The following is a 24831-nucleotide window of genomic DNA, read 5'->3' on the forward strand; positions in this document are numbered from 1 at the left end:
CTGTTCTTGTGCCTTGTTGTCCTGGCACTGAGTGCTCTGTAGCGCCGGCCAGAGGGCAACAGTTCAAAAAGGGAGTGTTCGTTTTTTGTCTAACACTTGCAACTACCTCTTGACATTGTTTTATTTTTATTATTATTTTCTGTAATCCAATAAATACAAAGTGTTTTTCTCTTATCTTTTTCGAGTGGTGTCAAATGCTCTTTCCCCACACACGGAAGTGTCTAAAATTGAAAAGGAAGCCACTACAGGCCACAAAACTACATCTCCCATCCTCCTCCGCTGCGGCACGAGAATGGAAGTCATGTGACGTCATGCGGATGGAAACTTTGTATCCGCAGATAGAGGAGAAAGTCCAGAGAAAGATGCACGAAGAAGATGATAGCGCTGCCGATCCCAGCAGGAATTCTCGGATGCTGACGGCCAAGTCTCTACATGTGGCCGACTGTGATGGCACGAAGGAGCAGGCTCCCAAATTATGCGGCTACTTGAATAAACTGCACGGGAAAGGGCCCCTGAGAGGTTTCAAAACGCGCTGGTTTGTGTACGACCCGAGGAAATGTTACTTGTATTTTTTTAAGACTCCCCAAGACGCTCTGCCGCTGGGACACATTGAGATAGCGGACGCATGTTTCAGCTATGACGTGGAGGCAGAAGAGGGGCTCTTTGAGATCCACACCGACGGCAAGGAGTTCCTGCTGAAGGTACAAACACTAAATACATCTCAAATATTCAATCTCTATGTCAACGAGGATGCAATGCATTTACCTGTTTCCAATATATAGGCATACATTCATTGCACTGGACTTGCTAGCTTCATTTATGGGAGATTGATTTCTTACAAAACTTGCAATACAAAAAATGATCTTCCTATGAAAAAGTGTTTAATGCAACAAGTGATCAGTGACCATCTTGGAACTGTCAGTCATTTTCACCAAAACCAAAATCATACAATTATTATTTCTTTTACTTTTCAAGGCTTTGTAGTTTTAAAGTGTGCAATAATAATAATAAACATATATAACTATTATTTTACAGTTAAACTACTCTCCATTTTGAACTTGAGTGTTTGCTTAAAGTGCATTTGATTTAAAGGACACATGTACGGTATACTTAAGTAAATGTGTAGAAATGCATCTTAAGCACAGTACATTAAAGGTTAAACACTGGCTCAGTCATTTGACTGTTGTCAGGATACAATAAAACATGCTGGACAGTGCTCTAAACATCTTGTCTCATGACTGGAGTATGTAGGACGATAATACAAGATTCTTGTAATTAAGCACTGCGCTGTCTTTGCAAACTTGGATTGGCCCTCTTGCCAGACAAGAGAAACAGGATGTCAGTTTCCTAACATAATTTCTAGAAAATGTATTACACATTGTACACACATTACACATTGACTGATGTTATTTATAGGGGTTGGGTATCTATACTGATCTCCCAATTTGATTCCATTCCGAAGCTCTTGATTCAATTCTATTCTGATTTTAAAACTATTTGATTTTGATTCTGATTCATTTGGGTATATTTCAGTTCTAATCTCCATTTTGCTTATGTTTGAAAGCAATTCTCTCTGAGCTAATGCTGTAAATTGTACAGGGAACCTTTTACATTTAAAACATATTACTAAAAAAAAACAGCCCAAACTATTCAGTTCAGTTGCTATTTATATCATTATAAGGATAGTTCAAATAACGATTACGGTTAATTGGAAATTATTATTTTTTTTTTCAACTATTTTCTCTCTCTCTCTCTCTCTCTCTCTCTCTCTCTCTCAATCTATCTATCTAAAATATCATCTACCAGTAAATGGCACAATTTGGGTCCCCAAAGAATAGCACCCAACAATGGCTTTAAATTCAACAGAAAATGTTGGTGTTCACAGCTACATTATTTTCAATAATTATGTGTTGTTTGCATAGGCCTAAATTATTAGATTCTTGACATAACAGTAAATATATATTATTTAAATGATATAGTATATATACATCATCATAGTAGGACTCCCTTGGTACTGTCCGTCATTTTTGCTAATTTTAATGGTAAAAATTGTTGTACAACAGCGTCTTTTTTATAGTATAGTAAAAAATTGACAGTGTTACGGTAATGAGAATCGTTATTGAAAACGATGGGAATAGTAAAAAAACAGTTAGATGTATTACAGAATAAGAATTGGTGGTTAAAATGTGCTTAAGTGTCCTGAAAATAATGTCACAATGCAAAAGATCATTTCAAATGTATTTTTATTACTTTGGTGTAAAATATGACCAGGACATTGTCTTGACAGGTTTCATCAGTATCCCTATTAAGTAATTAGTAATAAACTATAAAGAATGCACGTTTTATCGTTGTAGTCTAATGATTAATTAGTTAACATTGTGTCAGAAAGGATAAAAATAAAGTTTCTGTGTAACGGCTATTGTAAAAAAACCCCATTATTTTCAAACTTAAAGTGCAGCAACGGCCAGAATCCCTGAGCCGTAAACTGGAACTGAGAACGAAACAGGCATGACTTCTCAAAGGAGACAGTCACATTCGCACCTGTGACCCTGTTCCTCCTGTTATACTGTTGTACCACAAAACAACAGGGCAAAAAATGGATGTTTCACACACTGCTTTTATTTCCTTTTCAATGTGCAGGCACCCAGCAGGCAGATGATGCATTACTGGCTGCAGCAGTTGCAGCAGAAACGCTGGGAGTTCTGTAACATGCCTGGCCATCGAGACAGCTGGTGTTCTCCCACCCCATTTTATCCACATACGGGTCTGGTGGCCAAAGATGCAGGTGAGACATAGTAAACAAGCAGCAGACTGTGACGGATGCACTGAAAAAAAGAGAACAGAGAAAAAGAAAGAGAAATCAGCTGCTGTTCCTGTCCTCCATTCATCTGTGGAAATTTTGATGCTGTTTATTGGACATGACAGGACAGTTACTCAGTCAAAGCAGACTTTAAACCTGTAGTGATTGGCTTCAAATCATGTGAGATGAGTCAAAGGTCAGAAATGCACATGATTCCTCTGGTCATGTGACACATGCCGCCTTCTGTCTATTTGTGCTTAAGAAAGTTGTATAAATAGGGTGCATCATTGTTCTGTGGGCATATTTCGGTTCAGTGTCAGCACAATTGTGCACAGGGTCCAAAATGAACCCTTGCCAAGCACCAAATGTGAGTAAAAATTGGCTTTGGTGAATAAATAAAACGGTTACATTCTAGTTGGCTAGTAGGATGGACCCAGACAGAATCTGCTGGGATATTTCATCATACATTTTAGAGGCAAATCAGTGCCTATTCTGCATTTTAAGTCAAAGGCATTCAAACCTACAGTATTTAGGGCCTTATCTGGGATTGCTAATGTTTTTTGTTTCCTTTCAAAACTCCCAATGAGCCACCAATATAAAAATATGTGGAAAAAAATCACAGTGTTTCACATTGAGCGGTTCACAGTGACACAATGGCCTCCACTGTTTGTTACTAATATGCAAGAAAAAAGTAATTTCATTGTCATGAGAACAAAAATATACATTTTTAATACAAAATAATGCAAAATGCAGTTTCATGTCTGGTAAGAAATATTTATAACCGATACATTTTCTAAGTTATCTTGTCATTGGCAGATGTTGCAAAAGGTAATTTTGGATACTTCACACATCATTTAAGCAAACAAGCTCTTGATTTCTCTTCCTCTCTATGTGGTACTGTAATGGATTTACAGTCCTCAAAACCCTCAGGCAGTGATTTGTGCTGTTAGAGAATAGCTGTTGCATTTAAACATTATTTTAGAAGTAAAAAAGGCAGAACCAAAACAAAGAGAGTGCGCTTCTTCCTTTTTACCAGCACTTTGTAAGTCATTGGCTCTGTTTAATTTACATAAAACAAATGTGCCTGTTTATCTCTTTGTGCATTAGTCATTTAATTCAACTGACCAATGGTGTTGTTACTGTATGAGAAAAAAACACCAGACTGTCACAGTCTGTAACTCAAACTATATGTGCATTGGGTTTTCAGAAGCAACGCTTTTTGAGAAGCCGAGTGAAAGCATGGAAAGTGTCCGGAGTGACTTTGCTGTTGAGATGGACAGTGATGGACTGGTTGGGGTTCAGTCTGTACGTAGCCCTGTTGTCCAGCCCACTGCAGCACTCAATTCCCTCAGACACTGGGGCTCTGAGATCAGGTAATAGCCTGGGACACAGATATTGGGATTGACTTATAGAAACATATACATAGTTGATAATTATTTCAATTTCACGGGTCTCTGGAATACTTGATTCTGATTGGAGCCATCTAGCGGTGTGATATTTCTGAGTAACAACCCCTTATCCACATATCAGACCACTCATCAGGGTATTGCGAGTCATCGTTCCTCCTCCTTGAATCACTGTGTGATATCTACAAGTAAGCTAATAAAATAATTTAAACTCAAATACATTTTTTATGTCCATTTATTTATTTATTTGGTTTGTAGCCGTGTAATAAGCGGGATACTGTACAGTCAGCCGGTTGTTATCGCAAAATAAATCCCTTTAAGGTGATACAAGACCTGATCACCCTGTTTGAGATTATTTTGCGAAAACATCCGGCTGACTGTACATTATGCCTTAGGTTATGATTGATTTGTTGGTGAAATGTCTATTGTTTTGCTCTCGATTAATCTATAATTATTTTGTCAGTGTTTTTTTTTATCAATAATTCATAATAATGGCCAAAACATACTCTACGCAAGTACGTGGAAGCAGATCCAAGCACTTGGCCACCATATTGCCATCTTGCAGTCCAGCTGAACATGCTTAACGTGCGTTCTTGTGTTACCGTATTGCAAATTTCAGTACTGAAGAGGACAATTGAGTTACGTTTAAAAGTCTGCCATTAAACAAGTAAATGTGTTATGTAAGTCGGTTGCTGTAAATATATTGACTTTAATTTACTTGTTCAGCAATATTCTTTTCAAAGGGTTGCTCCGCCATGACAGTAGTTGAGTTGAAAGAGAAAACCTACCATAGAAGCAGACAGTTCCAACTAATGTACGCTATAGCGCCTCTTGTGGCAGTGTTGTGAAAAGTGTAGTTGCATTATGTTATGAATTGTTTTGATACATTTCAGAATGCAATGACTTGTGAAATCAAGCTTGCATTGCAAGATTCGTCTGTGTTCACGTACTTGTGAGCTCCAGTCTAGAATTGTACACGCTAGAAGAGAAATCAGGCATTAAAACATTATTATGAACTGCAGAAAAGATTAATAACTGTTTGGCACAATGGTTCTTAACTATATGTAGCAAAATGAATAGGCTTATCAACTTTTAAAATGGGAGAATAAAATGCTTTTCATATCTGTTGTTGACCAATCAAACTGTACTGTTTAAAAAAAAAAAAAAAAATGTATTGGACATATTTATCTCTCATTTGGTAAAAGCTAGCTAAATTAGACACATTTTTACACATCTTGTGTGACATTCCCTCATCCTCGGAAAACATGAACAAAATTATGCAGGATTTTCAACTAAAAAAGTATTAGTACGGATGTGGCCTACTAATCTGTTTTTGCTTTCAGTTTACATCATAGTTTTTCACAGCATGCAATGACGAAGACGAGTGTTTTCGAAACGCTACGTTTTGTGTGGAAGAAAATGCCATTCTAGTATGGATGAGAGGCGTAAACGCAGTGAAATCAATGCGTTTTCAATCAAAAACCTATTAGTGTGGATGTGGCCTTGGTGTGAGAGCATGAAACCATCAGAATTCACAAGATAATTAGAAAGAAATAATAAAATGATGAATTTTGTTCAATATTTTATTTTAAAGGTGCACTCAGTAATTTTTTTCCCCCATTAAAAAAAGTTTTACTCCTAAAGAAATGAATTGTAATTTTGAAATATTTGTATAAAATCATGAGCACTCACATGAGGTGAGGACTGGTCATATCAGTAACCTTATAAAAGCTGTTTTATTCTAAATGGGGCAGGGGCGCCTCATGGGGGCTGCCATGTTATAATCACATGACCAACTGAATACAACTCGCTTAATCTCAGTAACCGTATTGTTATTGGACATCTTCACTCTTGGATTAAATTAATCACGGCTGATTGTGAATAGTGAATTTCTACAATGGCATCTGTAACTGAAAACTATTGATTTTGAATGATGCTGCATCCACACCACTAGGTGTCACTGTCCAAGATGTCACAAACAAAAAGTTACTGAGTGCACCTTTTAAGGACATTTTTATTTACTTTTGTACAATGAACAATTTTGTTTCTGTGTTGGGATGCCACTTGATGTCCAATGAAAAATGTGTGTCTTGAACCAGTTAACAACCACAAGTTGAATCCTTTTTAAACCTGGCATAAAAAGTTGTATTTAGTTTGAATTGGAAATGTATATATATATATATAAATTGAAAAAATTAATGAACATTACTCTTATATAGCGCTATAATTATACAAATAAATTAACCTGTTAAAAATATTAAACATTCAACATATATACATATATTATTAAACATAGCCTATATTTTGGCTCATTTTAATATGCTATCCCCTTCCAATAAGTGTAGTATTTTCATGCAAATTTCATAACAGCCGTTGCAGAAAAAAAAAAATAAATAAATAAATTTGTTTCCATCTAGGCCTATTAATAGATTAAAACAGAAATATACTTCCTCAATTCAAATAGTCAAAGCAATAGCAAGTTTAACCTTTGGCCATACACTGGTATAGAGTTATTCTTTATAACATCAAGCACTTTTACCATCTAAAGTACAGTATATGTTTAGATTGTGAAGTCAAAGCCTTTCTCCATTCTCCCGCATTCAATCAGAAATAGTATGTCCCACTTGCGGCCTGGCCGATTAGGAGAAAACCGACGAAGTGTGTTTTACACATCCAGCAATGAGGACTGGGAGATGGTGGACCCTCTAACCAGAGACATTTCAGAGCACAAACCCCCACCTGAGGGCCAGCGCAGAGAGAGCCCATCACACTCTCAGAGATGTAAGATCATCATTCAAACATTTCCCCTTACTGCCATTTAGAGTAATGTGTAGTTGTAAGATGTATTGAAAATTTCATAGACTGGATGTTCTGTGGGGTCATTCTTCTGAATGATGTACTTTTAATGAAAAAAACTGTGTGGGTTTGTCAATACCATAACACTATGTCCTAACTTGGTGTAATGCGACAAGTTTTCAGTGCCAAGTAATTTTTCTGTCCTCACACTGAAATCAAAAGTGCTTTACAAAGCAGTAGTAATCTGTGCAAATTTGATGTTTAATACTGTATTGTACAGCTATGGACTATGCAACAGAAATATAAACTAATTCAGTTGTAGCTGGTTAGGACAAAAACTCAAATTAACATGGTGTATTGCCATTTTTTTTCAAGATTCAGACACTTAAGGTCTAGGTCTTGAATATCCTTCTGTAGCTTTTTTTTTCATGGCATCTGTCCACAGACTCCATTGGCTCTGCGTTCACGTTTGATATCCGCCCCTCACGAATGAAGCGGCCTTTTCACATGGGCTCTGGGAAAGCAAGCCGCAGCATGGAGAGCTCGCCGGTGGAATGTGATGGAACCAAGACCTCCGAACTGCAGCTCTGCATTCAGAGCCAGCAGGAGGAGATCAACCGCTTGCAGGAGCAGGAGAATCACCTCCGGGAGGAGCTTGCCAGTCAGAAGGTACAATTTGAATTAATGAAATAGAAAGGGACACTTTTTTTTTTTTGAAAATCAATGCAAAGTCATATCTCAAACTTGCAATGGCCATCCTTCAAGATTATTATGCAATAAATTTCATTTTTATTGTGAGTTTGCTGCCAGCGCCAGCTAAATATTATTATGCTGTCTGGTGATGTTTCTAGTGAAAAAGTCTCCCATGTATTTTTAAGTATAACAATAAGGATGGGCGGTATGACCAAAATATTATGTCATCATGGTATGGTTAATTTTATGTATTGTTATATAGATCAAAATATTGTCAAGGTTATTTTTGCTGAAAGTGGATGGATGGATAGATGGATGGATAGATGGATAGATAAAGACTTTTCACGTCAACCTAATTAAGATTTTTAGTGGTATAACAGAAACATTTTGATTTGGCACAGTATATACGTTATACTGTCCAGCCATAATAACAGAAGTATTTGCTTTATGTTTAGCAGACTTTATATGTGGGCTTACAATTATTTTATTTCTGGTTACATTTTTTGCATGTTGTAAAACTAGTGCTATTAGTATGTAAAACTAGTGGTCAAACTTTGCAAGCAGAAGCCCAAAACTGTTGGCCTATAAATAGTTTTCACAGGGATGTCAGAGCTTATAGTTCTTCATTTGTTGCTGTAATTCTTATATTTGGGGATTTCTCAAATGTTGGTGAATGCACAAATTGTGCATGTGAATGTTGACGCAGTCTATTAGTCTGAGAGCATCTATATTTATAGTTCAATGAATTGTCCTTTATCGAAATAACAGCAAGCTTTGATGCAGCATCTCCTGCCAGTCCAGTTTTGAATTTATAGGAATACTCCAGGTTGAATACAAGTTCATCTCAATCGACAGCATTTGTGTCATAATATTGATTACCACAAAAATACATTTTGACTCGTCCCTTCTTTTCTTAAAAAAGCAAAAATCTAGGTTACAGTGAGGCACTTAAAATGGGAGTGAATGTGGCCAATATTTGGAGGGTTTAAAGGCAGAAATGTGAAGCTTATCATTTTATAAAAGTACTTGCATTAATTCTTCTGTTAAAACTGGTGTTTTGTTTTTTTTTAGCTGTAAAGTTGTTTGAATTGTCATTTTTACAGTCGTTTTAGGGTTTGTTGACATTATGTCATCATGGCAACAAAGTTGTAAAACTGGCTATAACTTAATGCAGAAAAGGTTAGAAAGCGATTTTATCACACTAATATCATGTTAACACGCACATTGTTTATGTTTGTGGTTATACTTTTGAAAAAGGGACTATTTTAATGTTTAAAAATTGGCCCCCATTCCATTGTAAGTGCATCACTGTAACCCATATTTTTGCTTTTTTAAAGAAGAGGATTAAGTAAAAATAAATTTTTGTGGTAATGCCATAAATACTGTCAATTGAGCTCAACTTGTATTGAACCCAAAATATTTCTTTAATTGTTCTGCTTTGTGTGCTTTTCTGTAAAGGTGTCATCACATCTAAAGCAGGGGCCTTGAGAACCACAAAATGGGTATTGTTTTTGCACTTTGCTTTTTGTGTGCAGGTAAAAAAAAAAAAAAACCTCTGGCCCCTGGCTGTGCTTTTCACCCAGACACCTTAACAACTCTAAATAATGTCTCTACTGTAAATATAGTAATCAACAACAGTGTTTTATTTATTCTCACCTCAGACTTCAAGCTACATTATTATCATGTTATTATTAACACGTACTTATAAGGATTTGTACAAATACTTTGTTTTAATGACTAAAGGTGTGATAAGACTGATCTACTAATGACTGAAAATGTTGTTTTATTAACAACATGAATAACATGTTGATACTTTTATCAAACAAGAAGGCACTACTGGGCAATGTATTGCGTGTTTTGAGTAGGGCTGAAATGATTAGTCGACGTTATCGCCAACGTCGACAATAAAAAAAATTGTCGACAAAAATTTTAATTGTCGAATAGTCATTTAGATCACATTAAACTCTAATGATGATGCGCGAGAGCAGCACTGCAGTTCGCGCCTGACTGAGGAGAGGAAGAATTACACAGCTCACAGTCCAGATGCACTCTAAACTTTCCAAACAGCTTCAGGTGATGTAGATCGCAAAGTCTGAGGGAATTATAATGCAGAAATACAAAATAAGTAAATACAGAAGCACTCTCATTGTGGAATAAGTGGAGCTGGAGCTGCTGCTTCACTGAAGCAAAACTTGCGTGTCGAGCGTCTTTAAAGGAAACTCCCTGGCGTTACATCTTAAGTGCAGTTAGATTTAATGCATTTAGCTTTATTAAAGTTCAAATAATACGGAAGCAGATCATGTAAATAACTACAAACTCTGAAACTGGCATTTTTCTGTGCAGTCAGCGCCTCTTCTATGAGTTGCGCGGATGTCCCAATCTAAGGGGTAGAGATTGAAACTGCACCCGGCTGATGCACACTCTGTCGCGGGGACACTCATCCCTAGAGCACGCACGCTTAATGCAGCTAGATTATAACGTGATGGCTCGTGACTTATTGAATCATAATATATGTGTCACTGTGCATTTCTTATCGTGAAGAAAATTGACAATATGCAGCTTTATCAGTAAGAGAGAGGTTTTATTTTTTTGTGAGCTGAAGATGGATTGAAGTGAACAGAAAGGTGAGAGAGGGTAGTCTTCACCTCATTATACACTGCAACAAAATAGGTTTTTGATTTGGTTTTGTTTTGGCTTGTTTTCCAATGTAAATATCTAAAACTCCTTTAAAACAATGTACATTTTCTTTAGCAGCTCTACTGCAGAAGAAAAAAATTGTTATCTGAAAATGTTGAATATAATATTAAAAATATCTAAAAATCCTTTAAAAAAAAAAGATGCATTCACCTGAGAAGCAGCATATAAGATATTTAAACTTGCTTTTAGAGAATAGATCTTGAAAATAAGTATATTTTGTCTTTACTGCACTTGCAGAAGTATAACCAAGTGAAAAAATACACATACAAAATACAAATATATTTAAGATACATTCTCCCAAAGCAAGTCTGAATATCTTATATGTTGCTTTTAAAGTAAATGTATCTTGTTTTAAGGATTTTTAGACCATTTTAAATGGAAAACAAGACAAAAACACTTGATAACAATAGGATTTTTTGCAGTGAATTTCTTTACTGAAGTAAACGTAAGTATTTTTTTTCCACCTTTAATTCAGTGAATGTCATTTAGAGGTATTTTTAAAAGATGATTTGTCCTCTTTATTGTTAGTAAGCATGTTTAATACAACCTTTTAAGTTGGGGCGCAAGCTGAATAATTAGTTAAGAGCTAATGATTAATCGTTATAATCTCCGAATAGTCAAATAATCATTAGATTAATCGATTATCAAAATAATCATTAGTTGCAGCCCTAGTGTTGAGTCGTGTCAGACTAGTTTTTTGCCTTAGAGGGCTCTTCATAATTTCTGCACTGCTGCGATTAGTAACTAGCTAAACCAACCAAACTATCTCACTTCATTTGTTTTGACCACATTGTAATGAACTTTCGTGCAAAATTGGAAATCATTCAAAGCTGTTTTTGTTGTGTTCTCTGAATTGCTGTTGCAATCATTAGAAGAAAATGTTATTCTTTTTTTTATTTTTTTATTTTACTTCCTGTTGTCCCAATGCCCATTGTTCTCATTAGCCTGTATTGAAGTCCCATTTCTTACAGTAGTTCAGACATCATTCATGGAGCATTACTTCAAAATGCCCACAGAATTTTGTAACAATGTCAATGTACTTTTTACAAAGTAAGTTGGATATTTGGACAGAGTTGTGGTTAATATTATCTGCAGGAACCGTAGAGAAAGGCTTCTGTTTTTGGTAGATACATTTTTGTGATAATTCACCAGTCCATAAAGATAAATGCCCTTTGATACTTTGGGGTTAGGAACCCTTTTTTTTTTTTTCACCAAAGTGCTAATCCGAATAAAATAATGTCATTGTTATGACACCCATGGTTTGGCGGTAGCATAAATTACATTTTTTAACAGATCCTGGACGAGCCCCCAATTTCTGTTGGGACCCCAGTTTATTGACCCACCATATTTATTCAGTTTCATTGGTGGTTATTGTCCCAAACAAAACTGAGAAACAATGAATGAGTAATTTAGCCAGATACAAAGACAGAAGCCCACTGACTGAAATGGAGGTCTACATTTTCCTAACTGGTTCTAATAGATTACAACAAACTTTGACCTCATCAACATACTTTGAAGGATGATCAATGACTATAGAAGAACCTGAGTTTTTTTTTGCCAGATCAGTCTCTGTGTGTTTGAGTAGTTTATGCAAGTGATTGATTGGTCGCTCCTGTCTGCTGAAATGTCTTGAAGGCTTGTGTTTTATACACCGTTGTGTCCTCCTCTACCAGGAGTTGGTTCGTCTCCTTCAGCAAACACTACGTAGCTCCCAATGCAACTGGAGCTCCATAGGACCTCCGGGGAGCATGGGGCCCAGCAATCCTAACCAGGATGAGACAGAAGCAGCCAAAGCCCTGGCAGAACGAGACACCCAGATCAAGGAACTTTGTAGCCACATGGAGAGGCTGGCGTTGGAGAAAGAGAGTCTTCAGCAGGAGTTGAAGAGTTTGAAGATCAAAGTTGGGGAGATAAATGAGCAGCTGGGAATGCTAATGGAAACCATTCAGGCCAAGGACGAAGTCATCATGAAACTCTCCCAGCAAAGCAGTGAAGAAGGAACCCAATCGGCTGAATGCAGCTCACCAACTGCCAGCAGGGAGCAGCAAGAGCTGGACACTCTGAAGGTAGTATAAGAACCAGACCTAACCTACATCAATATGTACTTCCCAATCAGCTGATCTATATGATCGAAAACATGAATGTGTTTGTGTAGATGATCAGTGTGGGTGGGAGTTTAGGGTCAAATATCCCTGCTAAAAAATGGCTAATACCAGCCTAAGCTGGTTTTAGCTGGTCTCCCAGGCTGATCAGTTGGCTTGTTTTAGAGGGATTTTGGACTTTCTGCAAGCTGTTCTTGCTGGGAGACCAGCTTGGCCAGATTTAGGCTGGTTTTAGTTTTTTTTTTTTTTTTTTCAGCAAGGTGTTATACAAATGGCAATGGCAACCGTTATGTACAAGACTCTGACAGGTTCACATGTTCCTGATGTAGAGTCACAGTCAAATCTTTAGTCTTTCAAGGTCAACTCTATTTTATGTTCAACATAGCCTCATGACAACTCATTATAAATCATGCGAAATATTAAGATAATGTAAGATTTGTCTCATACAAAAAAGTATAACTTCAATTTCCAAACTGAATTTCAAATCCATACAATAGAGGCATTACATTTTACCTAGCCTCCAATCCAGCATTTTATTTTAAGAAATGTCAGTTAACAAATTTGGTCACTCAATTCATATTTATGCAATACAAATTACTAGGCTTGGTATCAAAGCCTTTTTCATGCATCGATAATCAGAAAAGTTTCCTTATGATGATCAGGAAAGGACAAAAACTGTTGTGTAACCAGTAGCCTTATTTATATCTGAAAAATTGCAGATATAAATAAGGCTACTTGTTACACAATAGTTTTTGTCCTTTCATACATAATTATCAGCACAACTTTGGTAAATTGAGCGGCAGGATAACTTAAAGGGGATCGCACACCAGACGCGTCTGGCAGATGACATGGCGCTTTCTTAAATAATAAACAAATATTTTCTATGAAGGTACACACAACGCTGCTCAAAATTCTGCAACGCCATGGAGTGCAAAACGCATATTTTTCCATTGAATTCTCATTATCAAAAGGCATAGATTATTTACTCCAGCCATCACTGCATGATACATTGCGTATATTTATCTTTCATATAGCCTACACAATGTATTTGTATGTAAAGTATGTATTTTTGTGGTTTTACAGCTTGAATGAAACCTATTCAAGGCAACATACAGAGAAATTGCATAATAAACGTCACCATTTCTAATTGTTCAGTTTGCGCTGTAACACCAGTTTCATACACTAACCTGCAAACTCACCAAGGTTACTTTGTTCATTCTTGCAGAAGTACAAAAACCTTTGTTACTTCATATTGTGTGTTTGGTGACTAGATTCACAACTTAGGACTGCCTTGTGCATCGCAACAACGTGCCATGTGTGATACCTGTGCTTTTGCCCTACCGGTGACAGGCATCACCCCCTTGTGATCTCCCAAAGCTATTACGCCAGACTACATTAAACGGAAGGCCAACTGACATTGAATTGGAAAGTACACAAATTAGGCTTCTAATTTAAATGTCAGCTAATATATCGATGTGTCAAAAACGTTTCGAGAAAATAAAATGCCGATCAGTAATCGATGTATTGATATTTTATGACATTCCTACAAATTACTGATGTATGTCAGTAACCTGTAATATGCTTCCTGTGTCTTGTTCCAAACCCGATATTTCTCTTTCTTTCGTGGAACAAAACAGTGATTTTCCTACTAAAATCATGGCTAGGTTTAGGTTAGGTGTTAAAGTTAGGAAAAATCTTAGTAGAATTGTTCGTTGGTTTGTTTATTTTTCTCTGTGTGAATAAGTCACACGATTTCTCATGATTACACTATCTCATACTAATTATTATGACTTGAGTGTGGGGGTGTAAACACTTCATGACCTATGCAGAAATGCTTATTAATATACCGATTTAGTGTAGTGCTTCAGATGCTTTTCCTTCCACACTTGAAATGTTTAGAGATGTATCAAATATTAGTGATTGTTTCTTGATAACAATACTTACAGGTTCTGTTTAGTCTCTGTACATGCTTTTTAGTGTCTTATGTTCAACTTGTTTGGTTTTTACTTTGTTCCAGGACAGTCTTCAGGGCTACAAATCCCAAAATAAATTCTTAAACAAAGAAATCCTGGAGCTGACAGTCTTGCGAAGAAATGCTGAAGCCAGAGAGAAGGCACTGGAGACAAAGGTCTTTGCTCTTGTCTTTATTAATCTTCCAAATGTACTTCCAGTGAAATTACAGCAGTGACTTCAACAACTTGTTGCACTTAAACGACCCTGGCTGTTTTGTCCGCAGATTATTTCTGCTTTTGTGCCATGTTAGCATTTCCTTTTCCTTTTCCCTAGCATTCCATTAACCTTCGCATGTTATGTGTGAATGTTTCTGTATGCTGAGGAATCATTTTTGCTCACCCCTTTTTTATCCCTCTTTGTGTCCATTCTGAATCTACAGTACACCAGTTTGGAGGCCAAGCTGTGCCAGGTTGAGAGTAAGTACCTGGTTCTACTTCAGGAGGTAAAGACTCCCGTATGCTCCTCCTCAGAGCAAAGCCATAACGGAGAGTTTATCACTCGTCTACTAGAAGATGCACTACAGGTGGAGACCACAGACCAGCAGGAGCATCCAATACTCAAACCAAATGCTGTCAGGTATCACAGTCAACCTAAACCCATCAGTAACACAAAATCCCATGCTTAGAAACATAATTTTCCTACAAGCAAAGAAATTATTCAGTCTACTACACTGTCAGAACAAATGTGCAAAAACTTTACCTTTAGGGGTACAACAGCTTGTCACTGGGGCAGTGCCTACAAAGGTACACCCACTGTACCCTTTACATGTCAATCAGTATGTATTTATGCCTTATCTGTCCCCGAAGGGTACATATTAGTACCTTAAGGTGGAAAGAAGGTACTGTGGGTGTGTCTTTGAGGGTACTGGCTCAGTGACGAGCTGTTGTACCCCCAAAAGGTACAAGTTTTGCAAAACATTTTCTAACAGTGTTTGTAGATATAGTCTACAATTCAGAACACAAAGCTCTCTTGCAAGTACAACCAGACAAATTTACAAATTAAAATGGGTTATTCTGAAGATGTCATGGTATTGATATCAGGTTCAAGAAACCTTGAATAACATATCTTCTGTTGACTTCAGGAGAAAAAAATGTAGATATAAAATAGCCCATTTAATCTCCATGCTGTCTGTTATCAAATTCCATCTACCTGAAAATGAAAATAAAATTCCCTGCCTACAAAAACAAATATTAAAACCAGCCCTGTCACATAACATTTGCATTTACTTGTGTTCACTTTTGTCTTTGTAACGCCAGCCTATCTAAAGATCTTATCTTCAAACATGTTCAGTCATGCTACTGGTCTTGAAAAACACCACTCGAAATGAACAGGAAGTTTTTTATGTTCCAAAAAAACAGTGTGGAAGCAAACATCCTCATACCATGTTCAGTTTTTCTGACAACTTGGTATATTCCTTGTTAAAATACACTCACTGAGCACTTTATTAGGAATATCATATTAATACTGGTTAGGACCTCTCTTAGCTCTCAAAACAGCCTCAATTCAGCAGTTAAATGACTTAAACAAAGTGACAAATCTTTCAGCATTTTAGAGTTTAACAACTTAGAACACTGTTGTGGAGTATTATTTATGTATAACAGCACAACTCCATCTTCATCTTCCTCAATACTACCACCAGATGATGATGAACTACACACAACTGCCATGGATGGAACAACGGGCCCTGTAGTTTCAACCATAGAAGTGTCAAGAGAGGTATCTATGTCATGGTAAGCCTTCGTCATGTTGACATGGCAAACACGATTCTTTCGTTTCCTGTCAGGTGTACAAATAGTATAGTCAGTGTCATTTAATTTTCTCACAACAACATTAGGACCGGAAAAACGAGCAGATAAGGTTGAACCAGAAATAGGTAACAACACCAAGACACGGTCACTTGACTCAAATGATCACACAACAGCGTTCCTGTCATGTCTGTTTTTCATAGTTCTCTGCGCAACTCTGAGAGAATCTTTAGCAAGAGAACATACTGCAGGTAAATGTTCTCGAAACTTACTGGCATAATCCAACACATTACTTTGAGAAGTGGCAGCAATCTCCATCATTTGTTCCTTAAGAATTTTTAGTGGTCCTTGAACAGAGTATCCAAAAACCAGTTCAGCAGGACTGAATCCAAGGGACTCTTGTGTAGTTTCACGTACAGTAAATACAATTTATTGGAACACCCTCATCCCATTCTTAACCTGTCTCCAAGCAATACTTACGAAGCATTGATTTTAAGGTTTGATGAAACCTTTCCAATGCTTCCTGACTTTCAGGATGATAAGCAGAGGAAACGCTGTGGGATATAGCTAAGGTCTGCAGAACCTGTTTAAAAAGTTTGGACATGAAGTTACTACCTTGATCTATCTGTATGACTTTCGGAAATTAAAAAGTAGAAAAGAACTTTGTCAGTGCTTTAACAATGTGCTTCTCGGAAGCGTGTTGACACACATAATTATGAGCAAAAATTGGTTTCCTGCTTTTGACTTTGGCAAGGGTCCCACACAATCTACAGTTACATGCTCAAAAGGTTCTCCTACCGCTGGAATAGGAGAGAGTGGAGCAGGGGGAATTTTCTGGTTTGGCTTACAGTGTATTGGCAAATATGACAATATTGAGACACATCTTTCCATAAGCCAGGCCAGAAGAAGTGACGAAGAATGCAATTATACGTTTTTGTAATGCCTAAATGTCCCGAACACACATGGTCATGAGCTAAAGACAAGACATGCTGTCTGTACTTACAAGGGACTACAGTCTGAAATACCTCAGCCCAGTCTGAGTCAGCATCTGTAGATGAATGCCATCTTTGAATCAGCAACCCCTTATCAAGAAAAAATGCTACACTGCTTTTGTTAACAGCACTTAATGGAACAATAGAAGAAGAAAAAAAGTCAACGTCTCATCCTCTTTCTGAGCACGCACAATCTTTTCCTGAGATACAGGTCATTTCGAAGGAGCTCCCTGCAATTTCACATCTTTTTGGTTAGTTTTACTACATTGTTCAATGAAATGAAATTCTCAACTTCAGATTGTGAAAAACATTGCTCCTCCCTTAAAACTGGAGCAATATATGAATCCTTCAACTCAACAACATCACTAATTTTACGTGACGGAGCATGAGTTACAGCACAAGCTGTAAACACATCAGGATGAGTTCTTGCTAGCTCAACTGACGAAGAGCGAAGGTCAGGTTTGTCGAACACCTTTAAAACAGGCATAACCTTACCTCCTGCCAAGTCATTTCCAAGAATTAAAGATATTCCCTGGACCGGGAGTAAAGATCTGACTTTCACAAAATCTGAAACAAGATCACAATGTAAGTGTACATGGTGTAAAGGAACTTTTATGAAACCCATTTCAATTCCTTGCACTATTACATTCTCACCACAAGACATCTCAGTCAGTGGTAATAAATCAGCCAGCAGAAAAGACTGAGCAGCACCTGTATCTCGAAGCATTGTAACCTCTACTTGATGTGATCCAGTTAAAGAAATCAAGACTTTCATCAAGAATGGCTTGTAACTGTCATCAGGATTTCTATCAGAGAGTTCTCTTCTAACAGCGTTGACAAAACCAACACCTTTCATTGACTGTTGCTGTTGGGATTTATGCTTCAGTACTAAACATTTAGCAATGACGTGGCCCGGTGTATGGCAGTAAAAACACTCTTATCTCTTTTGTCTGTGCTGCTTTAGGTTTTGGTCGAGACAACTGAGACTGTGAGGACGACTCCATCAACTTCTCTGAGCACCCAGCTGAAAAAGATTCTTATGTGTAAGCACAAACTCCTCAGCTAACACAGCTGCTTGTGACAATGTAGATACCTTTTGCTCATTCAAGTAAACCACCATTCTCTCTGGTAAACAAGTTTTAAACTCCTCCAGCAGAATTAACTCACGTAGTGTAGCAAAATCCTGAACTTTGTTTGCAGAACACCATTTGTTCAAAAAGGATCCCCTTTCCGCGAGCAAACTCAGCAAAAGTTTGACCAGAAACTTTTTTGTGGTTTCGGAAACGCTGCCGGTATGCCTCTGGTACCAACTCATAAGCTCGGAAGATAGCTGCTTTTACTTTGTCATAGTCCAAACCATCTTCTAATGAAAGTGCAGCACATACTTCTTGAGAGTTACCCACCAATTTGAATTGGAGTAACAGCATCCAAGCTTCTTTTGGCTAGCAAAGTGAGGTAGCAATATGCTCAAAAGCACTAAAGTACGTATCAACCTCTGTTTCTCTAAAAGATGGAACTAAAGCAATATGTTGACTTAAATCAAAGGTAAGAGATGAATCATCAACTAGTGAATCGTTAGTAGAGGCGACTGGACGTCTCGACAGCGCAGATGAACTGGCCGTCGATTTCTTAGCCTCCAGCTCAATCTGTTGCAGTTTCACTTGTTTATCAGCCTTTATTTCTAACTTACGATCTACAAGTTTCAAATAATACTCAGCCTGATGCACCACTGCTCTTTCCTGTGCTTCCATCTCTACACGTGCCAAACGGACCTTCAGTCGAGCCTCGTCTTTAGACATGGAAGAGACCGGAGAAAGAGGACCAAAGTGAGGTAAAGTAGCCTTAGCTTCGAACTCCCCATCAGCTTCTGCCACTTCCAACACTTCCCTGTGTTCCCCAGAACCTTCTGGCTGAGCGACAGCACCAGAGAAATCAACCTCTTCCATATCTGCCTCAGGCAGAACTAAAACTTGCATTGTCACTGGTCTCTCAATCAAAACACACTTTATTGGTCTCTTCAATGACTGCTTGAACACCTGTACATTTAAAATGTTCAGCAATCTGAAACAAATCATCCTTTTAACATTTATCAAATTGCTTAAATGTCAGACAATGAATGAAAGCTTGTCGAACATGCTTAACACTATGACAACTACCAGAGAATAAACAACATACCAGTAGACTACCCTCCCCTAGTCTTGCAATTAGCCGCAACTATCCAACAACACCCCTGCCATCAGCAAAAAATTTCACTACAAAAAAAAAATTATTATTGTCTCCCCAAAAATATGGTAATATCCCGGACAAGCCCCCATAAAATGTTACTAACCCGGAGTGGTTTTTTAACACTTTGAGATAAAGTGATTATTTTAATTCCTTTTGAGTGAAACCTAATACTGTATAGCAGGTAAGAAACCACTCAAACACCACTATACCGAACACCACCAGCAGCTTTAATTATAAAAACTACAACAAGAGAAGTGATTACATAGATAAGAAAATGTACAGTGCTCAGTATTGCTATTTACACAGGGAAGGAGAAAAACAGAAATGAAGCAGTGCCAAGCAATAAAAATAAAACAAAACAATTCTAACTAATGAGTGTTCTCGTTAGTTCTCGTTCACTGCCTACAAAGAAATAAACAAAACAAAACATCCTCAATGAACAAGAAAGATTTATTTATCATAAATAAACTACACTTACTAACCAAACAAAAATACAAAGATTGGCACACGCTCCATAACTAGTGTATCTAATACAACGCTTGAGAAGCTGCATGAGTTCCATGTATGTCATGTGACATTCTAACTATCCGTTTCTCCCTTAAATATGGTTACTCAATATTTAACCGAGTTACAGCATACACAACAAAGCTGCAGCGAGAGATGGTATAGATTAGCAAACAAAGTACGTACATACAGTCATTCATAAACAAGTATCTTTGAAGGCATATAGATACACAGAACACATCACCTGAGTGATAATCATAAAGTCTGGTCTGGTCTCAGCACAGGTTCAGAGTAAAACAAAACGCTCCATTAACGAAGACATGCTATATGTCTAACAAACGCTGCCGCCATTTGCTGCCTCACCGTTGTCTTTCTTTTTAATGCCACCCACAGTCCAGTTATGCATCAGCGCTCCTCCTCTCCCGTCATGGAACTGATGAGGTCAGAGGTTTAACAGTGTAGCCGTCCAATCATGACACAAAACCAGAAAAAGAAAGAAAGAGAGAGAGCAGAATACAAAAGCTACGAAGCAATGGTATGAAGATATACACGTACACACGTACGTAACAGTGCCAAATTCTGATCCTACCATATATAGCACAAATTGAGATTCATCAGACCAGGCTACGTTTTTCCAGACTTCATCTGTCTAGTTTTGCTGAGCCTGTGCCCACTGCAGCCTCAGCTTTCAGTTCTTGGCTGACAGAAGTGGAACCCAACAGGTCTTCTGCTGTTGTAGCCCATCTGCCTCAAGGTTCGAAGTGTTGTGCCTTCTGACATGCTATTCTGCTCACTACAATTTCACAGAAGAGTTATCTGAGTTACCGTAGCCTTTCTGTCAGCTCGAACCAGTGTTGACCTTCTCTGTTGGCGTCTCTCATCAACAAGCCATTTCCATCTGCAGAACTGCCTCTCACTGGATGTTTTTTTTTTTTTTTTTGGCACCAATCTGAGTAAACTCTAGAGACTGTGTGCGTGAAAATCCCAGGAGATCAGCATTTACAGATATACTTAAACCAGCCCGTCTGGCACCAACAATCATGCCACGCTCCAAATCACTGATCACAATTTTTCCCCATTCTGATGGTTGATGTGAACATTAACTGAAACTCCTGACCCCTATATGCATGATTGTATGCATTTCACTGCTGCCACATGATTGGCTGATCAGATAATCGCATAAATAAGTAGGTGTACAGGTGTTCCTAATAAAGTGCTCAGTGAGTGTACAATGGTAAATAACTATCAAGAAACTTGTTCGCCTCATACGACCTATTCCAACTGGAACACATACAAACAAAGCTAATGTTTTCTTTGATTTCATTTAGCGAGTATGACGTGTATGGCTTCAAGACGGTCCCAGAAGAGGAGGATGAGGAGGAAAAACTTGAAGCCAAAAAGAGAGCGTTGGACCTGAGGTCCCTTTCCCTAACAGACCAGGAGACATCAGTCAGAGTGAAATGGGACAACTACCTGGCCATCACCATGAACAGAGAGATGGTTCGATCTCCAGAGCTGAAGGCACTGATGCGAAATGGGGTGCCCCATAACCACCGCTCCAAGGTGTGGAGCTGGTGTGTGAACTTCCATGTGAAGAAGATCCGTGACAGCCAGCGGAAAGACTATTATGAGAACCTTCTGTGCATGGCAAGTGATAAACCCAACCCAGCCTGCAAACAGATAGAGCTGGATCTCCTACGGACACTCCCCAACAACAAGCACTATGCCTCCCCTGACTCTGAAGGCATCCAGAAACTCAGGAACGTGCTGCTGGCTTTCTCCTGGAGGAATCCAGATATCGGCTACTGCCAAGGCTTGAACAGGTAACAGATCCAAACAACTCCATGTGGCGAAAGCATATAAGGAGAAATCCGTTAGGAATGAAATGCAACTGCTGGTAGTGTTGATTATGTGCATGCATTGTCTGTTATTTTAGCACGTTTTTTTAACACACAAGTAATTATGCAAATCAGGTAATGAGACAAACTTAGCCACAAAATTAATGCTGATTGCAATTCCCGAACTTGCAGGCTGGTTCTGAGCGCTAGGTTGGAGGATGCAGTAGACTACAACATTCGGGCAGACTTTGCTAGGACTATAGATTATATCTCCACCACTGTGTTACCCAAAATGAAAATTCTGTCATTTACACACCCTCATGTTCTAAAACCATATTCTGTGGAACACAAAAGGATGCATATTTAAATAATGTTGTGATTGCTGATTTGCATACAAAGGCGGTTCATACGACTCACTTTAAAGCTTAAGCAAGCACCCAAAATTGTCATTAAAATAGACCATGAGACTCAATATTCCAAGTCTTCTGAAGTGAAACTATCACTTTGTATCATGAACAGACCCAAAATTTAAGTTGTTGTTCACTCTCAAATCAAACCCAGTCATTGATCAACTCAAATAAAAAATGGTGACATATCAATAACATCAACCTTAATTGGTAATTTTAATTTTTTATTTGTATATATATATATGTATTCAACAAATCACATTGTGGTACAAACACCAACAGCCAGGGGGTAAAAAAAAATGAAATAATAATAATTAATAAAAACAAATAATAATAATAAATAAATACAAATATATATATAAAAAACAATTACAATAATATATATATACAGGTGCATCTCAATAAATTAGAATGTCGTGGAAAAGTTCATTTATTTCAGTAATTCAACTCAAATTGTGAAACTCGTGTATTAAATAAATTCAATGCACACAGACTGAAGTAGTTTAAGTCTTTGGTTCTTTTAATTGTGATGATTTTGGCTCACATTTAACAAAAACCCACCAATTCACTATCTCAGAAAATTAGAATACATCATAAGACCAATAAAAAAAACATTTTTAGTGAATTGTTGGCCTTCTGGAAAGTATGTTCATTTACTGTATATGTACTCAATACTTGGTAGGGGCTCCTTTTGCTTTAATTACTGCCTCAATTCGGCATGGCATGGAGGTGATCAGTTTGTGGCACTGCTGAGGTGGTATGGAAGCCCAGGTTTCTTTGACAGTGGCCTTCAGCTCATCTGCATTTTTTGGTCTCTTGTTTCTCATTTTCCTCTTGACAATACCCCATAGATTCTCTATGGGGTTCAGGTCTGGTGAGTTTGCTGGCCAGTCAAGCACACCAACACCATGGTCATTTAACCAACTTTTGGTGCTTTTGGCAGTGTGGGCAGGTGCCAAATCCTGCTGGAAAATGAAATCAGCATCTTTAAAAAGCTGGTCAGCAGAAGGAAGCATGAAGTGCTCCAAAATTTCTTGGTAAACGGGTGCAGTGACTTTGGTTTTCAAAAAACACAATGTACCAACACCAGCAGATGACATTGCACCCCAAATCATCACAGACTGTGGAAACTTAACACTGGACTTCAAGCAACTTGGGCTATGAGCTTCTCCACCCTTCCTCCAGACTCTAGGACCTTGGTTTCCAAATGAAATACAAAACTTGCTCTTATCTGAAAAGAGGACTTTGGAACACTGGGCAACAGTCCAGTTCTTCTTCTCCTTAGCCCAGGTAAGACGCCTCTGATGTTGTCTGTGGTTCAGGAGTGGCTTAACAAGAGGAATACAACAACTGTAGCCAAATCCCTTGACACGTCTGTGTGTGGTGGCTCTTGATGCCTTGACCCCAGCCTCAGTCCATTCCTTGTGAAGTTCACCCAAATTCTTGAATCGATTTTGCTTGACAATCATAAGGCTGCGGTTCTCTCGGTTGGTTGTGCATCTTTTTCTTCCACACTTTTTCCTTCCACTCAACTTTCTGTTAACATGCTTGGATACAGCACTCTGTGAACAGCCAGCTTCTTTGGCAATGAATGTTTGTGGCTTACCCTCCTTGTGAAGGGTGTCAATGATTGTCTTCTGGACAGCTGTCAGATCAGCAGTCTTCCCCATGATTGTGTAGCCTAGTGAACCAAACTGAGAGACCATTTTGAAGGCTCAGGAAACCTTTGCAGGTGTTTTGAGTTGATTAGCTGATTGGCATGTCACCATATTCTAATTTTTTGAGATAGTGAATTGGTGGGTTTTTGTTAAATGTGAGCCAAAATCATCACAATTAAAAGAACCAAAGACTTAAACTACTTCAGTCTGTGTGCATTGAATTTATTTAATACACGAGTTTCACAATTTGAGTTGAATTACTGAAATAAATGAACTTTTCCACAACATTCTAATTTATTGAGATGCACCTGTATATATAAAATTAAGTCACAGCAATAAATTAAAGATTCAAATGAAATGGAATAATAGCCAATTATAAATAACTGACTATCTTAAAGCACAACAGACAAGTTTTTCCTAGCTTTTTTGTTTTCAGATGCAAAAAGCATTTTAGAATATCGCATTTGTGGGCTCAATTACATGTGCTCTTTACAGAACAGCTGGTTGTCTTAAAGAGACAGTAACGCTTTTATCACGTGTTCAGCAGATCAATGTAAATACTTGTTAATAGTACAAATTATGCATGTAAACAGTAAACGTGTAACAAAATATTGATATGCAATATAATATCATAATCATTGATAGAATACATGGATTTGTTCATTTTTAAAAAGCTACAATGTGACCAAAATGATGAAAAACCTAGTTAGATGGTCCACTGTATGATTGGCAGCATTAGCTGGGAGAGAATTTCTTTTACATGTACTGTTAGCAAAATGGACATTATAACTGAAATATACCCAGATGAATCGATATCGAATCACAATTGGAATTGAATCGAATCGAGAGCTTGTGAATCGGAATCGAATTGGGAAATCTGTATCAATATCAAGCCCTAAGTAACCACTGATGTCGGCCTGTTCTCCAGACAACAGAAAGTCATATGGGTTTGGC

The 24831-nt window shown here is 37.7% G+C and overlaps 1 protein-coding gene across 3 annotated transcripts in view; it reads left to right on the forward strand.

Moving 5' to 3' along the window:
• The first annotated feature begins 274 nt into the window (after positions 1–274).
• Positions 275–24831, forward strand: part of LOC127437489 (TBC1 domain family member 2B-like) — a 30813-nt gene continuing 6256 nt past the window's right edge. For 2 of the 3 annotated variants that reach the window (XR_007896570.1, XR_007896571.1), the window contains exons 1-9: positions 275–701; positions 2641–2785; positions 4008–4173; positions 6815–6987; positions 7448–7671; positions 12066–12458; positions 14512–14622; positions 14887–15083; positions 21303–21797. Coding sequence is in view for 1 of the 3 variants with exons in the window: in XM_051692433.1 (XP_051548393.1) it covers positions 312–701; positions 2641–2785; positions 4008–4173; positions 6815–6987; positions 7448–7671; positions 12066–12458; positions 14512–14622; positions 14887–15083; positions 21303–21797 (2294 nt within the window). In the remaining 2 variants the exon portion in view is untranslated. The remainder of the gene's footprint in view (positions 702–2640; positions 2786–4007; positions 4174–6814; positions 6988–7447; positions 7672–12065; positions 12459–14511; positions 14623–14886; positions 15084–21302; positions 21798–24831) is intronic. The other variant, XM_051692433.1, reaches the window with a different exon arrangement.

The sequence above is a fragment of the Myxocyprinus asiaticus genome, chromosome 48 (assembly GCF_019703515.2).
Source record: "Myxocyprinus asiaticus isolate MX2 ecotype Aquarium Trade chromosome 48, UBuf_Myxa_2, whole genome shotgun sequence".
Taxonomy (NCBI): Eukaryota; Metazoa; Chordata; class Actinopteri; order Cypriniformes; family Catostomidae; genus Myxocyprinus; species Myxocyprinus asiaticus.